At 58.2% G+C, this 18,619-nt stretch overlaps 1 protein-coding gene across 8 annotated transcripts in view; it reads right to left on the reverse strand.

Annotated features, from left to right (window-relative positions):
- Positions 1–18,619, reverse strand: part of BAIAP2 (BAR/IMD domain containing adaptor protein 2) — a 42,328-nt gene that overhangs the window by 2,540 nt on the left and 21,169 nt on the right. The window contains exons 7-15 of one of the 8 annotated variants that reach the window (XM_032706839.1): positions 9,251–9,403; positions 7,482–7,709; positions 6,648–6,849; positions 5,999–6,200; positions 5,843–5,911; positions 5,437–5,599; positions 5,115–5,213; positions 3,701–3,735; positions 1,326–1,373 (exon numbers count right to left, since the gene is read on the reverse strand). In XM_032706839.1, coding sequence (XP_032562730.1) covers positions 1,346–1,373; positions 3,701–3,735; positions 5,115–5,213; positions 5,437–5,599; positions 5,843–5,911; positions 5,999–6,200; positions 6,648–6,849; positions 7,482–7,709; positions 9,251–9,403 — 1,179 coding nt within the window. In that variant the 3' untranslated portion in view covers positions 1,326–1,345. Of the gene's footprint in view, positions 1–1,325; positions 1,374–1,993; positions 3,204–3,700; positions 3,736–5,114; positions 5,214–5,436; positions 5,600–5,842; positions 5,912–5,998; positions 6,201–6,647; positions 6,850–7,481; positions 7,710–9,250; positions 9,404–18,619 lie in introns of those variants that run through there. The other 7 variants (XM_032706838.1, XM_032706841.1, XM_032706843.1 and 4 more) reach the window with 7 other exon arrangements.

Genomic DNA, 18,619 nt, shown 5'->3' on the forward strand with positions numbered 1-18,619 from the left:
GCCCAGCCAGCCTGACCTGGGGTTTCACCTACCTGGGATGTCCCTTACACTGTCCTGTCACTTGGCCACCATCACTTGGCCAGGACAGGATACATGGCTCCCTTGGCATGGGGAGCATCCTTACCCCACCCCGGGAGGTCTCCTCTGTGCTCTCCCAGCAGGAGTTAACTCCCTGGAGCTGTGGGCAGCTCTGAGGGTTCCACTGGCTGTCAGGGGTGCCTGGGGTCATCGGGTCGAAACCTGCACTGGGCAGGGAGCCACCAAGCAGCTCCCTACCCATCCTCCCTGTCTCACCTGCCCAGTGCCCCCAGCCCTCCCCAGGGAGCCACATAATCCCTCTCCTTTCCCCATGGGAAGCTATGGCCATGGCCCACCACACACATGGGTCCCACAGCTGGGTCACTGGCCAGTCCCCCACCATGGAGGCACCAGAAGTGGGTGCACATAAAGTGCAACTGGACTGAACAGCTTTGGAATGTCCCCAGAGCAGAAGGAAGAGGCTGGGACCCCCAACCCCCTGGGACAGGCACTCACTGTCTGCCACAGGACCCCTCCTTGCCATCCCTCACCTCTCCACGTGCACTTTTTCTCTCCTTAGAAGATAAATGGCTTCTGCTTAAAAATAGGGTAATTAATTTCCCACCTAATTAATGCAGATGCTTAGATCACTTTCCCCCCCAGGATGCCAAAATAGATTCTCAGGACTGGAGGGAGAGGAAAAGTTGCTTTGATGAATCACCCGGGGCTCTCATTTAACTATTTCTGTGCTGGCAGAGAAGAGTCATTGGGGTGGAGCCTGCAACTCCAGGGAATACAGCTCATGGATCAAACAGAAACTCTGGCTCTCCAGGCTCTGCAGTGCCAAGGTGGGTGTCGGCTCCCGGGGAAGCTCCTCCATCCCATCCCAGGGGCCAGGATGAGGAGGCTCCCAGGACAAGGAACCTCCTGGGACAAGTCTACAACAAAAAAGCTGCTCAAAAAACTCGAGGTTAGTGCGGACGTTCCCTGCCCCGCTGGAGAGTGGCCTGGGGCTGGCGATGGGCACCAGAGACCTACAACCGAAGAGGCTGGTTAGGGGCAGCGGGGGAAGCGCAGGAGCAGCTCAGCATCCCGGGAAGCGCAGCCACGGCAGCAGAGCGAGCGGCCGTGCAGAGGCAGCGCGGTGAGACCCGGGGCTCCCGCCACCGGGCTGGGGACAAGCGGTGACCGATGGAGGGGACGGGGGCAGGGGGAAGCAGAGCGGTGGCACCGTCCCCGCGCAGCCCCGCGGCCTCACCCGCTGCCCAGCGCACCCAGGGCTCGGCCCCCCGACACCGTCAACTTACTAACTACGGGCAGGGGCACCTCAAAACCTGGCCACTTCAACATCGGGGCTGCAAGGGAAACAGAAGGCACGTTGGAGGACACCGGGACGCTTGATGGGAACAGAAGGTCGTGGTTAAGGAGAGACTTAAGGCTCTGGGCAGGCGGCCCCAGAGCCCGCCGGCCACCCCACACACAGCACGTCAGGCAGAGGAAACAGGAGGAAAAAGAAGAAAAAGGAGGAAAAGTCATGTTTATTGAGTCGCTGGTGCTGCGAGGAGGGGAAGGAAGGGCACGGCCAGCCGGGAGCCACCTGGGGAGTGCAGAGGTTGGGCACGGCGGGGGTGCGGAAGGGAGGGGGGGCTTCCTTCCCCCGTGCCAGCCATCCCCGCTTTCCCAGCGCCGGGAAAGCGCAGCCGGAGCCTTGGCATGCGGGAGCAGCAGCAGCAGCATCACCCCCTCAGGTGCTCACAGAGGGGGGACCCGGCTCTTAAACAGTTGTCGCTGCTCCCGCTCAGCGAAGCTGTTTAATACCAGCGGGGCACGGGCAGCAGCCGGAGCCTCCCACGGCCGCCCCGCGCCGAGGGATGGAGCAGGGAACAAAAACATGGCATGGGAATGTGCGGCGGGCGATGCAGGCGGTGAGGGCAGCACACAGGCACGGCAGCCGAAAAAGACACCGAGGCCCAGCTCAATGCAATAAATAAAACTTTTATTCGAACAATAACTCAGTACAGGGCACAATTCTCTCTGGCTTTTAAAAAAAGGTTTTTCACCACTTTACAATCTCCACATAGGTTTTGCTAGGCTGGGTTTGTGGTTTTTTTCCCCCTCCCCTACTCTCTGTCATTCAGCATGAAATATCCTGGGTTAAAAATCTTTAGCAAAATTCGGACATCGATGCAGGAAGGGCTCGGAACAACGTGCCTGTAGGCGAGGAGATAACCCAAAAACTGGTCCGGGGGGAGTCTATTGCCAGCAATGTCCCAGTAAACAGGCAATGACAGAGGTCTTAAAAATCACATCAGAAAAAAGCGTGAACAGCTTTGCAGTGGAGATGGCCACGGGCACTGGGAGGGCTACGGGCGAGTGCAGGAGTGGGACCCCAGTGCCAGGTGGGAGCCCCCCTGGGCACTGCCAAGCCCACCATGGGGCACAGCGCAGGGTCTGCCTTGCCCAAGCCCAGTTTAGGGATGCGAGTGTGTCCCCGGACCCCCAGCCCTAACGTGAGGTAACAATACCTTGCTACAAAAAATATATATATATATTTATAAAACAACCAGGAGTAACCCTTCTGGGGGAGGTTCCCACGGCCGGCGGGACCCCAGCCCAGAAGCAGCCCTTTCCCCGGGGTGGGGGGTCTGTGCCATCCGCTTCTCCCAAAGCCACCGTGGTGGGATGGAAGCGGATCAGGCTGAGGGGGAGGCGCAGGGACGCTGCCCCCCCTCCAGGAACGGCATCCCGGGCGCGGGCATCCCGGATGCTCAGTAACAGTACGGACACCAGAGGCCATGCATATGTGTTCCAGTCTGGGAGTTTGGTCCAGGCTCGTGCGGGGCGGCCGGCGCGGCCCCGGGGGGACAGTGCATCGCTAACATCACACGGGAGGACAAACACGGGTCCCACTAAGTGTCAGCTGCGCTCGGGCTGCGAGCACAGGCAGTTTCTGCTCCGAAAAGGCTTCAGAAACAAGGGCACTGTGAACACCAGGGAGGGGTGAGAAGCACCATGGTTTCCTTGAAGATCACAAGAGTTTCGAATCCAAAAGAAGTAGAGAAAGAGAAACGAAAGGGAAGGAAAAAAAAAAGGGAGGGGAAAGAAGCAGAAAGCTCTTCCAAGCAGCAAGGGGCCGCCGCGAGCCCGGGTGTCCTCACACCGTTGATACCAAACTGCCACTGCCGCTGCGGAACAAAGCACAGAGATGCCAGAGTGGCCGGAGTGCCGCGAGGCTGCGCCGCGCCGGGAGCCCAGCTCCCACACGGGACCCGCCACGGAGAGCTCCTCCCCAGCCACGGCTGTGGGCCTAACCCCGAGAGCGAGACGGGGCAGCACCAAGGCAGAGGGGACGGGGAAGGTGCCAGGGAAAGACCCTGAGAGCGTGTGCTCTCCATGGCCTCGCTATCCAAGGGCGAGCCCAGAGCAGGTCGGGGAGACGGGACTCTCTGGAGGAGCACAAGGTTGGAGACACCAGGGCTGGCCCTGGGACCTGCCCTCCCCTGGTCCCTCTGCGCTCACAGATGACACCTGCACTGTGTCCCCCACCGCTGGCCCCATCCCAGCCACTGCCAGTGCCCCGGGGAGCCCGTGCAGGGACCCCCATGGGGACACGGCACCACGGCTTCACCCGCAGCCAACACCAACAGTTTACAGGGAATGTGACAGGAAGGTGACATCTTACCTGCTGACGGACCTCGTCCCGTAGTCATCGAGACCCTGCAGAGAGGAGGGAGGAAGCACAGTGAGGGGGGATGTGGGCTGTGCCTGTTCAGGTGCCACCAGAGGGTCACGAACAGACCAAAGTGCATCAGGACCCAGGGATGGTAGGGTCGAGAGCCGATGCATTTGGAGAGGAAAGGGAGAGATGGAGATGGCTGGAGTGAAATTCAGACAGCAGGGAGTGAAGTTGCACCACTCTCTGAAGAATTTATCTGACCAGACACAGGAAAAAGACAGCTGGGAGAGCCCTGCTCTGCCCTGCCCAGCCCTTCCATGAAACTGAGTTCCATCTGCTTCCGAGATGCCAAACACTTGGAAGGGGACTGAACAAGTTTGAGAGACCAGTGAAATGTTCTGTGGAAAGAGGGTTTGTCTGTATTAACTCCCACCAGAAACCCACAGGGTTTTGGACCATTTTCTCCTTCAGCCGGTGCTGGATGGGCTTTGCAGTGGGGAGGGACTGAGGGGCAGATGGGGATTGAGCTTGGAGAACATCCCTTAGGGACATCCATCCCTCCTGAGTGAGGGCCTGCCGTGGGATATGATCATGGAGCAGCTCTGCTCCCCATTACAAACACAGGACCACCACAGGAAGGAGGAAGAGTCACTGACCTCTGAACTGGCCACACACCAGGGATCAGAGACCCACCTTCCCACTGTCCCAGGAATGCTCCCAGCAACAAAACCCACTTCCAGCAGCAAATCTTGCTGGGAAAACCCAGCAAACAGCAAGAAGTGGGGCTGTGCTTCCACCCCACTCCCTGCAGAGAGGAGTAGATCCCAGCTGGAGCACCCTGCTGAAGGGTTGGGTGCTGAGTGGCCACCTCTCCCCCTCCTCATGCTCTCCCCACCTGCTGGCACGTGATGCCAAGTGGTTCATCCCATATGCTCATTTGGTGGGACAGCTCCACTACACCAGTGGCTCCTGGGTTAGGCTGATCCTGTCTACACGTGCATCCTCCCCAGCTCGTTATCTGAGAAGCCCTGAGCTCTCTTTGAACACCTTCCAGAGTCCTGGTTGGGGTCTGCCCCAGCCCCACCGTGGGACTGTCACCGGCTTGAATTGGCAGGTGCCAGAGAAAACGCTTCCAGCTGCCTGTGAGCAGCCTGTTTCTGGTGGGAGACTCCCATGGAGTCAGCAAGTGTTGTCCTTTGGGGGTTTACGGGGCTGTTTTGTGCCATTGCTCCCCGTGCCTTGCCCGTTCCCCCCCATCCACAGCTCTCCTTTCCTGCTGCCTCCCTGCAGCCCTCGTCCCTTCTCCCCAGGAGAGGGGGGAGGTAGGAGCAGGGCCCCAGGCAAAGCACGTGGGTCACCAGGCAAAAACCAGCCAAAGTGCCGTAAATCCCAAGGGAAACATTGCGTGCGTTGGACTTACAGCTGTCGACCTAGTGTAAGGCTTGTAGTGAGCGGAGGGTGCTTGGCAGAGGCCACTGGAATAGTCTTTAATTGCACACCCATAGGGCATTAGGTAGTCCTAAAACAACGAACAGAGGTTGGAGAGCCGCCCTCCGGCACCCCCACGCATCCAACCACGCCGGGACCGGGAACACGCTCCCGCACATCCCGCCCAGGCGGAACGGGGAAGCCGCAGACTCCCAGCCACCACGGCCAGGGACTACGCCCAGGGATTTGCTCCAGCATCCCCCATTCCTAAGACGTCCCCCAGCGTGGGAGCAGCCCTGGCAGCACAGGCTCACCTGGGAGAAGGCGGGCACGGCCACGCTGTACGGCCGCTGCTTGAAGGTGCTGCCGCCCTGCGCCGGGAAGGCCTGGGAGGCCATGCCATAGTCGGGGGGCGGGATGGCGATGTCGTCCTTGTCCAGGAGGTTGCCGGTGCTGCTGCTCTTCCCTTGCTGCAGGCTGAGAGGGATCCAGAGCAGAGGCATCAGCATCAGCCCACGCCGTACAGAGACCCCCCCGGCCACTCGCCCACCCATGGGAGGGCCACACGGCAAAAGTCAACCCGGGTCAGCGACCACCTGCCTGTGCTGGGAGTTATTTCTAACGAGAATTCCTCAATAATTCCTAACCCTCATCCCAAGTCCACAAGGTCATCCTGGAAGCAGCACAGGGACCCCCTGGCACCCGGCACAATGCTCCTACCTGGTGTGGACCCGCTCGCTGCCATCGTTGTCGAGGACCCGTGTGTAGGAGAAAGGAAACCAGCCCCTCCTGAAAGGCAAAGGCAGGGGTGAATCCAAAGGTTTATCCATGGAGCATCCAGACAAGGTTGCTTTTGAGGACAGCCCCCACACTCACATTTTGGTTTTCTCGCTCTCTCCGTAGTGCCAGCCATCCCGGGCCTCTGGGACCAGCAGTGTGATGAGGTCACCCTCCTTGAAGCTCAGGAGGGTGCTGTTATCCCCGGCAGCGTGAGAGAAAATGGCCTGAACCCTCGTCCTGCCGTTCCTCTCGAGCCCGGCAGCCATGGAGCTGGAGCGTGGCAGTGTCTTGTTTTCAGCTGCAGGGGACAGAGACCAGTGAGTGCCCCAAGTCCTTGACCCCCGGCCATACCCAGGCACAGGACAGGTCCCTACCCTTCCTTAGTTTGTCCCAGGTGCCAACAAAGCCTTCAGTGTGACTCACACCTTCCCCCTGAACAAACAGGTTCAGACTCTCGGCATCGCCCACCAGCTGCAGCAAAGGGAGAAGCCTCCCTGCGCCAGATTCCACAAGATTTTCCTCCTGTGAATCCCCACGGCAGAGCCCAACTCCATCACTTCCTAAGCCCCAGGTCAAGAGGGACGGGCAGCCCTTGACACCAAGGGGATGCTGTCAGCCACCAGCATCCCCATAACCGTCCCCACCGTGGCTGCAGGTGGTCCCTGCCAACCTCTCCTTGAGCACCAGCTGGCACAGGCAGACCCAGGCCCCCCCAGCAGCCCCCGAGGGGAGGACGGGGCCTCACCTGAGGCGTAGCTGTTTTTCGGTGGCACGTTTTTGCGAACTGGGAGTGTGTTGGAGTAAGAGTCACTCAGCTGCTTCTGAGGCTGGGGAGGAGATAAAGATTTGGGCTGTGCTGGCTTCATCTCAGACCAGTGGTTGTACCCGTCGCTGTCTGGGCCTGAGACTCCGTTCATCACCGGCATGGCCTCCTGCGCCGACATGCGCTACGAGAGAGGAGGGGAGGGGAACAGGGGAATGTCCTCGTTAGGCATCCCAGCACAGCTCCGGGGAGGGGGGCAGATCAGAGCTTCAGCCTGTTTGGTTTAGTCCCCCAGCCAGAACACACTGCTCTGGGGGGAGCAGTGGGGTCACCTCTGTGGTATTTTACTGCTCTGAGCTGCCTTGCACCTCCTGAGCTCCGCTGCTCGGCTCATGCCCCCACATCATGGGGGAGGACCCTCTTCCAAAGGGTCCTTCATCCCAGGGGTCACTCCAGGGGCTTTCTCCCACAGTTACTGGGGTACCTGGGTTCAGTTCCACAGTTCTGGGACCAGCCTAACTGGGACCAGCCTGGTCAGACAAGTCCAGCTCATGGGTTCCCCAAACCACCCCTAGGAGCCCCTGTCCCTCCAGAGCTCAGCAACCCCGGTGGGATGGGATGGGATAGGCTGCCCATCCCCATGCCAGGCTCCTTCCCACATCCCAGGAGGGCACATGCATGGAACTGGCCGTCCCTGTGGATCAGTGACAGCCCATCCAAAGGCCACTTGCCGAGGACAGCGGTGACACCGGCCCGGGCTCGTCCCTCCGGCTTTGCTCAGAAGGGCAGCACAGCTTCCACCACGGAGATACTTACTCCTACAAAAGGTGCCAGCTCCGGGGGGACAGGGAGAGGTTTGGCACCAGGGATGGGGTCAGAGATGATGAGGTTGGACTTGGATGTGGACAGAGGACTGGGCATAATGGTGCCATTGCTGCTGGCAGCCATCTGCTGCATCAGCTGTATGGCGCGGTCCGGGATCTTGTTGGGATCCGAGCAGGATTGCTGCCACAGTGGCAGCTTCTGTGTCAGCATCTCCTTCCCCTGCAAGAGGAAAACAAGGTGTGAGGGCACAGGGTGTGGAAAAACGCCCCAGCTCTGTCCTGCTCCCTGAGCAGCTCCACATGGATCCAGGGCTGAGTTGATCCGGGACTGATCAACAGCTCTGTGCGTGGCATGGGCATAACACACAGGGATGTCCTGCTTCCAGACAAGATAACACACAGGGATGTCCTGCTTCCAGGCAAGATAACACACAGGGATGTCCTGCTTCCAGGCTCTGACGGCAGCTGGGCCAGAGAGGTGTCATGAAAAATGGGAAGGAGGGAAGGAAAAGGTAATCCATCTCCCTGGCTTATTCTGAGGCATCCTGTGTGCAGTATCTGCGGGTTGCAGGGAGCTGGGCAGGGCACTGGGCTCTGTGTGGAACAGAGGAATAAAGCCTGCCCAAAGGTTTGGCAGGGCACAGCCCATGCTCCATGCTGGCCCCACATCCCGAGGGATGAGTGGCATCTTTTGGGTGCTCAGCCCTGACAGTCTCCAGCTCCTCTCACTGCATCCAGACTCCGCTGCTCCCTGCCCGTGGCAGGACCAGCAGCCACCTGTTGCCATGCTCCAAGCCAAGGGGTGAAAAAAGATGGAGCTAAACTTGTCCTTATTCTCCCAAGATGTATGAGCATCCCCTCGTGTGACTGTGAGGGGGGAGATGTCCAAAACCCCCTGAGGTCACTCCCCCACTGCAGCAGAGGGTGACCCGACACTTCTGCCTGACTTCACCTGGAGACAACTTGGTCCCCGTGTATCAAAACCCCACCAAGCTAATTTCAAAGTCCCAACACCTTTCCCCAGTATGTCCCAGCAGCTCCGGCCTTGGGACCCTCCAGAAGCTGCAGGCAACAGTGGGATGGAGTTTTTAGCTGGACACCCACCACACTCTGGACAAGCCACCTGCAAAGTCCCTCCTGCAAAATCACCCTCCATGTGCTGCTGCAGCAACAAGTTTTTGGCTCGTGCCTGCTGACCCCCAGCCCTGGGGGGCTGTTTTTTCCTCCTGCACTGTGCTCGCCATGCCAAGCGTGGATTCATCCCGCGGCGCAGCGCGAGGACAGCGCTGACTAATCCCAACTCCCTCTCCTGCTCCTGGAGCCAAGCGTGGCAGTGACAGATGGCTGCTGTGAGCCACAGAGGGTGGTGCTGGGGAACAACCAGAACGGGAGCACGAGGCTGCAGGAGCAGCACCGGCGTTCCCAGCCCTCATCCGGATGGATTCCGCTCTGGGCCAATATGGGATGCTGCCGTTTCCCAGGTTGGCAGGTGGTAGCTCCAGCCCTTGGTCCAGGCAGCCACAGGCAAGAGGGATGTGGGGTTGCCACAGGCAAGAGGGATTAGGAGCAGTTGTTCCTGCTGGGGCATCTTGCCTATGGTTCACCTGCTGGTCCATCATTCCCCCTCTGTCCCTTGAGCTGCAGGAGCCCCACCAGCTTTGGCTTTTGGAATATCAGGCTGCTCCACAGGCAGTAGTTTGAGACGGGAGCATCCCCCCGGTGACGGGGCAGCCGGGACTGGCTCCGGTGGGTGTGACTCACCTTGGCATGGTAGGTGATGGCACTCTTGGCCACCGCACACTGCTTCTCCACCAGGAAGCAGAACCGTCTTCTCTCTTCCGTCAGGGCTGTCTTGTAGCCATCAGAGACGTAGTTTTCCAGCTCCCCTTGCTTGTTGCTGATGGCTTCGATGTACTAGAACAGGGAGAGGAGCTGCCGTCACCTCCGAGCGCCGGGCAGGGGGTGCTGCAGCATCCTCGGAGAGGGGCCAGTGGTGGGGGCAGCAGGCAGAGAGCCCCCCCAGCACAGGACAGGCACACATGTGCCTGCACAGCCCCTCCAACCCGCCCTTACTCATCGGAGCCCCCCACGCAGAGGCGCTGACTCAGCTCGTGGGCTGCCGGGACGAGCTGTACCCGCGGCCGCCCGCTCACCACCCGGGCTCGGAGGCGCCTGCGGGGGCCGGGGGGGCTGCCCCGATGGCCCGGCCCTGGCAGCGGCCCCCGCAGCCCCCGGCTCGTCCCTGCCAGCGCACAAACCGCCGCGGCTCCGGCCCAGGCTGAACGCCCCCGGCACCTCCCCTGCTGCCGCTGCCTGCGCCCAATCCCTGCCGGTGTCCATCGCTGGATGGGCAGGGCTGTGCCGCCGGGAAGGGGGGGTTGCAGCGGGATGGCACGTGGACCCCTCCAACACACACAACCAGCAGCGATGCTAAAACTACCATCAGTGCCTTCCATCTGTGTTTGCCAGTCAGCCACTGGGACACAAGGACAGTGCCAGGGCAGTGCCACACGCTGGCACAGGATCCCCTGGTGAGGACTGCCGGGGTGGCTGTTCCCAGGGGCCACACTCCAGGGCTGGCAGACACTGTGGCCCTGCCAGTGCCAGGCAGAGATTCCACAAATGCGGCAGCCAGAGGCTCCTCCACTGGCTCCTGCTCTCCCTGCCTGCCGGGTGCCAGCACGGCTATGCCACACCAAGCTGTGCCAGCGCTGGCACACGGGGCTGGGGGAACACAGGGGACTCCAGGGACTGCAGAGCACCACCAGCACCCCTGAGCACGGAGCACACAAGGTGTCCCCAGCTCTCCAACCTGCCCACTTTCTCCTCCCTCCATCCCTTTGGATGCCCCCAGCTCCACTGCAGGGAGCTCCCACCTGGGATGTGGCACCGGGAGAGCAGCATCTGTCACCCACCCATCGCTGTCCTGCCCTGTGACACCTCCTTGTCACCAGTTCTTCCCTGGGATGGCAACACCAAGCTGGAAAGACACAACCACCCCCAGCCCAGGCAGGGCTGGACCTACTTCAGGCAGCCTGAACTTCTCCAAGACAGGAATTAAACTGGAAATTCAGGGCCCAAAGCAGCTTTGCTGCTTTCTTCATGGTTATCAGTTATTTTTAGCACGCTACAATATTTATTAGCAGACACATAAAATGGAGCAAACCAACAAAAGCAACGAGATTCAGTGACATCCCAGACTTCAAAGGGGTATTATTTCAGGGCTGGTCCTGGTCCTGTTCCCACCCTGCTCTGAGCATCCCCCCAAGAGCAAACCCTGTGCATGGCTGTGCCAGACCCAGCAGGTTTTAGGTGTCCCCACATGCACCAACAGAGGTGGGGGAAATGGGTTAAAAACCCAGTTTGCAACCATCAACCCTGTTTCAAGGAGAGGTTTTCCCCCCCAGAATTAGAAAATCCAGTGCAAACGCCCGCAGTCAGGAACAGAAATAAGTGAAGGGAACCGAGTTGATGGCACCGGGCGCAGAAGTGGAAGTGGTGGAGGTTTTGGCGTCAGCCCCAAGCAAAGGTATGGAAGGTCGGTGGCAGCTGGGCTGTGCCGGCACAGCGGCGCCGGGGCCGGCAGGGCACGGGGAGGAGGCGGCAGCAGCCCCGGACACGCCGGGGGCGGGAGCAGGCGGCTGTGGGAGGATGTGCTCGGGGAAGGCATCGCTCCCGCTGTGGGCTTGGGACAGCAGCACACCGCCTCCTCCCGGGTATTATTAGCCGGGAACAGCACAGGGACAGAGCCCAGAGGCGTCAGCACGGCAGTGGTGATGGGAGCCAGGGGGATGGATGCCCCAGTGCCAGCCCAGAGAGCCCCTGGCTCCCCCGTGGTCTGGTGCCCCAGCTCCTCCATGGCAGCTCTGCTACACCTGGGATGGATCGAGCACTGCTATCCCCACACACAACTCCCCAGAAAGTTTCTGTTCCAGGGGAAGCACCAGGACAATGCTCCCACTCCTGCAGAGCCCCATTTCTGGAAGGCAGCACAGCACAACCCTGACAGCACCTGAATTAGCAGGAGTGTGGGAGCACACCCAGACCCCGACCCCCAAAACTCATCCTGCCTCATTTACTAACTGGGCCATTGAGAACGAGAAGGTGAGGACTGAAATGAGTCCAGCTCCAGCTAATTTGGTTCAGCAGCACAAGGACCATCCCGCCTCGGTTCCCTGTAGGATCACCATCCCCAGGTCAGCCACTGCCATGCCCCAGCCCGGCGGGCGGGCACAGCTCCAGCCCAAACACACCACAACACAGGGAGAAACCCTTATCTCAGCAACGTGAGAGCTTCAGTTCTAACCATGATTTAAATACGCAGGTACAAGCCTTATTTACACCCCTGCTTGCAGGCTGGTTTTGCAAGGATCCTGCTGATTCCTCAGCTGAGGAAAGGCTTGTCTCAACGGCTCAGCCAGTCGGAACACGCCGCTCCGCGAGCACAGAGCCCACGCTCTAAACTTAGTACTCAGAGCTTTATATACTTTATGTAAATATGCTCCGTGTGCCATTGATTTACCCAGAGCCTTGATTTTACACGTTATTCCATCACAAAATGGCGAGTGATGCTCCTTGTTCACGAGGTGCTTTTCAGTTTGGGTTTGCTTGAAACGACAGTGAGCTTTCAGATAATGCCTAGAAAGGCAAATTTAAATAACAACCATGCTAGATGTGCCAGATGCACAGGGGAAAAGTAACACACGGATGCACAGGGAAAAAGAAACACACAAAGCACAGTGTAAAAACCTCAGGACTGTACTCCCAAGGAGAGGCTCTGGCTTAACCAGTAGCAGGGTTTCACCTGCAACCAGGTGCCCACCAGGACTCAGGGCTGCTGTTCATGTCTCCACTCCCCATGAACGGGGGGAACCTGCAGCCACCCCACACTTTGAGCCCCAGCCAAACACCTTTCTTAGCTTGGCATGACATGATACCCCCTGTAAGGGCTGGGGGAAGGTGCTTCACCCCAGCCTTGGTGCACTCAGGCTCTGCAGCAGCCTCTCCAAGACCCCCCTGACAAGTACCACTCGAGAGCTGCATTGCAAATTGAGACCTTGATTTAGGTTGTCAGCTTCAAATTCACATTTTAGACATTGTCTAAATAGAATTCCCAGCTTAAAGGAGGAAAAACTCCCAATTTATGACCCGAGCAGGCAGAGAACGAGCCACAGCAGTGGTCATGGCTGTGCCCAAGGCCAGAGCAAACACTGGAGCCACCCAACAGCCCCAGAAAATCTTTTCTGGGTTTCTAGGTTGGAGAGGCCTCAAATAACTCCCCCATCCCCCCCCTGCCTCCCGCATCCACTTCCAATTCACGGGAGCTGCTGACCTAATTAGCAATGTCAGCACGTGGCGGTGCCGGGCAGAGGCTCTGGCACAAGAAGCTGCCACGACACAGGTCTGGCAGAGCCAGGGCCCCTGCCTGGTGCTGGGGTGGACCCCCAGCTGTGGGGGCTCAGCCTGGGACCCCCGCAGTGCCTGGGCACACAAGCAATGGGGGAGCAATGCTTGGCCACGCTGGGCAACCTCCACCCTGCAGCCCAACCAGGTCACCCCCACGGTCAGACAGAGAATTAGGAGCACGAGAAGGTGGGAAGGGAACAAGCTGCTGCCAAGCCCCAGCTCGAGCGGCCGCTGTCGGCCCCGGCACGGAAAGGCAGGGCACACACAGCCCTGGTGCTGCTGACACCTTCCCAACGCCACAGCGACACATCCAGGGGTGTGAAGATCAAAGAGCAGCTGGGAAGTGTCAAGACCCGAGTTCCTTTCAAGCACACGCTGCTGTCAGAGCAGGTAGAGCAGCACCATCGTCACCGTGCTCCTGCTGAGCCTTTGACAACCACATCCTCACTGGGAAATTAGTTCAAACTGTTCCATCCCAGCCAGGAACGTGCAAACTGGTTGGGAATATGAGCCAAGGGCAACGCTGAGCCCCACCACAGCAATCATCACTACACACCCTTCTTGGTGATCGGGTGCATCTGACACTGATCAGGCTGAGAGAAGGACTGGACTCAGGAACAAGCAGGAACAAGCTGCCTTAGGGTCACCAGCACACCACAGTTTGGGCTGCCAGGACACCACAGTGCTGAGTTTTGAGGCCTGAAATCCCAGGGGGACACATGGTGGGCGTGCTTCTATCCTGCACCAAGAGGGATGCAGAGCAGGGAAGGGACTGTGCCACTGCACCAGCTCCAGCTGGTGACCCTAAGGAGGGATTGCTCAGGATCAGTGGCACAGAGCAGTGGAAAAAGACAAAGAAAAGGTCAGAGAAGCAAGAGGACTCTGAGCTGTGCTGGATCAATGCAGCAGGCTGAAATACCTGGAAGGAGTAAACACAGAGAGAAGGGAGGATTTATTTAGGGAACCACGAGGGAGAATAGCTAGAAAGTAACGGGATAAAATAAAAAAGAAGTTAGGCTGATTAGCAAGGCAAGAGCATCTAAGCTGGGGAACAGTCTCAAGGCAAATGAGCTGAAACCCTCCCATGGCATAGAGCCAAGGTGAGGAGAACCAGCAGCCAGGGATGCTCAGCCTCAACAGCTTTCCCTCATTCCCATAAATTGCTCCTTGCATGGAAGCTGACAGACCCCCCAGGGCCACATGGGCACCCTGGAGCCCTGCACTTTTGCCAGGGAGAGGACAACCTCCCCCTGTCCTGCCCAAGCACATCTCCATACCCTGCCCCTGACGTGCTGCCCGGCTGCCTCCCTGCTCCAGCTCCAGCCCCAGCCACAGCCTCCGCCCGGACACTGCTGCTGATGGTTATCCAAGGTGATGTGGAATGCAGAGCGGATCCTGGGGAGCCAACCCCAAGAGTCCCTGTGCTCCAAGGACACCAGCCAGCCTCCCTCCCCCGAGAAGGGCTGTCTCCCCTCGTTACACTCCCTGTCTCCCCTCGTTACGGTCCCTGTCTCACACATCTGCTCACTGGGCACCAGCCACGTCCCTTCCCTGCTCCTGCTCAGCACCAGCCAGGCACACATGTGACATTACATAAAACTCAGAGAGCAGAGCAGCAGGGAAGCGCTGGCTCCAGCCGGCTCTGCGGGGGCTTCACCAGCAGCTGCTTAAACCTTCCCTCGGCACAGGGACACCCCCGAGCAGCAGCTCCGTGCACAAGGTTTGGTACCAAAATGCTCATCAGACACAGCCCTGAGCTGCACAGGCACTTCCAGGGAACAATGCCAAGGATGGGGCAGCCACAGCTTCTCTGGGCAACCTGTGCCGGGGCCTCTCACCACCCTCACAGGGAAGAATTTCTCCCCAGTATCCCATCTAACCCTGCCCTCCGGCAGTGAGAAGCCATTCCCCCTTGTCCTGTCACTCCAGGCCCTTGTCCCAAGTCCCTCTCCAGCTCTCTTGGAGCCCCTTTAGGCACTGGAAGGGGCTCTGAGGTTTCCTCAGAGCCTTCTCTTCTCTTGCTGGGTTTGGGCACATGTCCTCCCTCAGCCTAAATCCTAATCCAACCTGCAGAGAATCACCTGGAGCCACAGAGCTTTCGGAGTCCTTCTCTATTTGACTTTCACATAAACCTCATAACCTGGTTTGTGCAAACTTTGTGTCAGTTAGAGCTTCCTGACCTACACCTAAAATTACTTCTCCTGATGGGAATATCCAAATGAGGTTTCAATGACAGAAGTTTATAAAACCCCCTGGTTATTTGGTACAGTAGTAATTAATGCTTAAAATATTCCCACAGGAGCAAGGACAGGTGTGGGCAAAAGAGAGATCTGGGTGGAGGCTGAGCTCAGCCTCCACAGCCCACCCAGGGTCACCCCCTGTCACCCAGGTCAGGTACAGTTTTTCACCACAAACACCCAGCCTCAGCTTTGCTGTTTAGGTTGAATTACAGCCAGTTTGTCTCAGGACAGTGCAGAAATCCAATTGCTCACAGCACTAATAAGATTTGATAAATAATTTGAACCAACATAACTTCATTGCTGAGCTGCTGATTCAATCCAGGTCCCAAACCCATCATGACCTTGATTTCATGGCTTGATCACAAACCAGCCTTTAATGAAATTACAGCACTTGAGCTTCCTCGGTGACTGTTTAATCTTAATATTGTTTTCATTCCTCTTCATCAAACACGTGAAGTGAATGGGATTGGTTTGTTCTCCCGGTTTCCAGCACGGGTCAAAGCCCCATCTCAGTCAATCCTGGAGGAAGATGAGCCATGTGAGGCAGGCTCAGCCCTCAGCCCTCGTGTGGAGCAGCAGCTCAGCACTGATTCATGAGGAACAAAAGCCTGGCTCAACATAACGCTCAGCAGCAGCAACCCACAACCACAGCATCACTCCCCACCACGACAGACAGGGCTGTGGAGCTGGAAAATCACTCCTGCAGCCTAATGGCACTTGGAGCTGCTTTAGAGCTACGTGAGCTGTCTGCACTGCAAACCACGAGGTGTTTTAACTCCTCAACCATTTAATGCTGCAACACTCGTCCTCATCTATGAAACTCCAAAAATCAGCACAAGAGAGGGGCTGGATGGTGTGGGACCTGCAGACAGGACTGGGTCAGCTCTCCCCATGCAACGAGGGGCTGGTGTAGCTCAGGAGAAGCCTCCTGCAAGTGTCCCTGAGCATCACACCTCCTCAACCCCCCTGCTCCAAAGCTACTGCTCACCAGCCATGAGATAATTCGTTATGTGCAGTCCCTGCTGAACTTCAGCACTTATATCTTTATAAAGGGGGAAAATCTGAATTAAAGAGTAAGAAGGGAGATATTTGGGCTGTTTCCCTTGGCTCTCTGATTGATCCAGCAGAATGTGGAGCCAGAGCCACACTGGTGTGTCCCAGCCCAGACAAGGAGTGTCCTCTGCCACTCAGCAAAGCAGAGCCTGGATGGCCCCAAATCTCCTCTCACCTTGAGGGATGTTACATAAAGCAGGCCCTGGAGCTCCCTGCAGGACAGCACTGCCACTGCTGCTCCCCCACACGTGTCTCCCCCACCCGTCTCGCTGCCAGGCGATGACAGGATGTGGTCACTCAACAAGTGGTGAAGAGGCAGAAAGGAGCAATTCTGCTTCCCGGAGCATTAAATATGAAGAAAGATGATGACAGAGCATCAGACTCCCGGCTGCTGGAGCAGCTTACGTGCATGAGTCCTCAGAAGAGCAAGATGTTATTGCTGTACTGAAGGAGGTGACTGATGCAGCTACCAGGACGTTTCCATCAACAGCAGCTTCTCCCACGACGAGACAAGTAACCAGCCCCAGCCCCAGGAGAGCTCCATCCAGCTGTGGCTGATCCGTCTGTGGTGCAGCCATCAGCATCCCCAAAGCATCACAAGGTGCCTCCAGCAGCTTTGAGGACGACACCAGGGGTTTGGCAAGTGGCCACAGGGGTGGCTTCAGGCCGGCCCAACAGACTGAGCACCACTCAGAGGGGGAGGTGCCTGGGGCTCTGCTTTAACCAGCCTGAGAAAGACTTGTGGAGCAAAGCCCAACAAAGCTTTGCAGATGCTCCTGATCCACTTAGAGCCCAGTTCCAACTCCACAAAGCCCAGTTCGAACTCCACAAAGCTCCACACAAGGCTCCCTCCTCGGGCCAGCGCCCACTGGACCCCCCTTGCTGCAATCCCTCTGCTCTCTGACGCCCAGGCAAAGGTACGAGCAGCATCAAGGGTGGCCCAAAACACTCTCTTTTTCTGTTAAGGAAACACCAGCTCTGCAGGCAGTGGAGAGCAGACGGGGACTGCCCTCTTGGCTGAATCCAGCAATTTTAACTTTGTATTCTGATCTAAAGCAAAGCAAACCCCCGCCGTGCGCAGCTGGGCAGTCACAAAAATCACAGAATATTCTGAGTTGGAAGGGTCTCATAGCTCTCTAAGCTCAAAAGCCATCATAAGGCTTTTTCAGAGATAAGCGCTTCCTAAATACTTACTGCTGGAAGATTAAAGGGAATGAGTGCCTGATCCTGTTTCCCTGCCCAAAGAGCTGTGCTAACAGGACTATCCCATCCCTGCCACATCACAGCGGGAGGCTCAGCCCACCCCTCCTCTCCAGCTGCACACAGCCCAGCCCGTGATGGATTCCCCCCTCCTCCTCCGGGGGTGGGATGGGGATCCCTGTGGGTTTGGCAGGAGAGGGCTGGCTCTGGCAGCACTTTTGTTCTGTTGGCCCCACCAGCAAGTGGAGGGTAACAGAGGTTTGATCCCCGTGTCCCCCACGCTGAGCTCGGTGCCTGACAGGGCTTTTCTCGCTCAGCAGGAATTTCAGAGCCAGGGCTTGTGGAGACACCATGCTCAGAAGTGGTTTGAGCTGCTCAGCTCTGGAGAACGCACCACAGACCCCCCCTCAGCGGGCTGGACACAGAGCTGTGCTGTGCCAGCCCCTTCCAGCCCCACTCCAGCCCCTTCCAGCCCCACTCCAGCCCCTTCCAGCCCCACTCCAGCCAGCTGTGCTGCCTCAGCACCTTCCAGCCCCATTCCAGCACCTTCCAGCCCCATTCCAGCACTTTCCAGCCTCATTCCAGCACCTTCCAGCCTCATTCCAGCACCTTCCAGCCTCATTCCAGCACCTTCCAGCCTCATTCCAGCACCTTCCAGCCTCATTCCAGCACCTTCCAGCCCCATTCCAGCACCTTCCAGCCTCATTCCAGCACCTTCCAGCCTCATTCCAGCACCTTCCAGCCTCATTCCAGCACCTTCCAGCCTCATTCCAGCACCTTCCAGCCTCATTCCAGCACCTTCCAGCCTCATTCCAGCACCTTCCAGCCTCATTCCAGCACCTTCCAGCCTCATTCCAGCACCTTCCAGCCTCATTCCAGCACCTTCCAGCCTCATTCCAGCACCTTCCAGCCTCATTCCAGCACCTTCCAGCCCCATTCCAGCCCACTGTGCTGCCTCAGCACCTTCCAGTGCTGTGGCTCCACACAGGACCGACACCCCAAGCGACGATGGTGGGTACGTTTTCCTCCTCCAGTGCTTGTTCTGATTCACACCACCGTTTCCCAAATTTCAGTGCAATTAGGAACGTCACTTTCCCAGCGCAGCCCTCCCCATAACTCTCTGCTGGTGGCTAAATGCCACTAAATGACATTAAATTCACCCCCACGAGCAAAGTGCCACCGACATTCAGATCCCCTTCAGCAAACAGGGATCACCGACACGTCACTGCCC

This window comes from Chiroxiphia lanceolata, chromosome 19 (genome assembly GCF_009829145.1).
Source record: "Chiroxiphia lanceolata isolate bChiLan1 chromosome 19, bChiLan1.pri, whole genome shotgun sequence".
In the NCBI taxonomy this organism is placed as follows: Eukaryota; Metazoa; Chordata; class Aves; order Passeriformes; family Pipridae; genus Chiroxiphia; species Chiroxiphia lanceolata.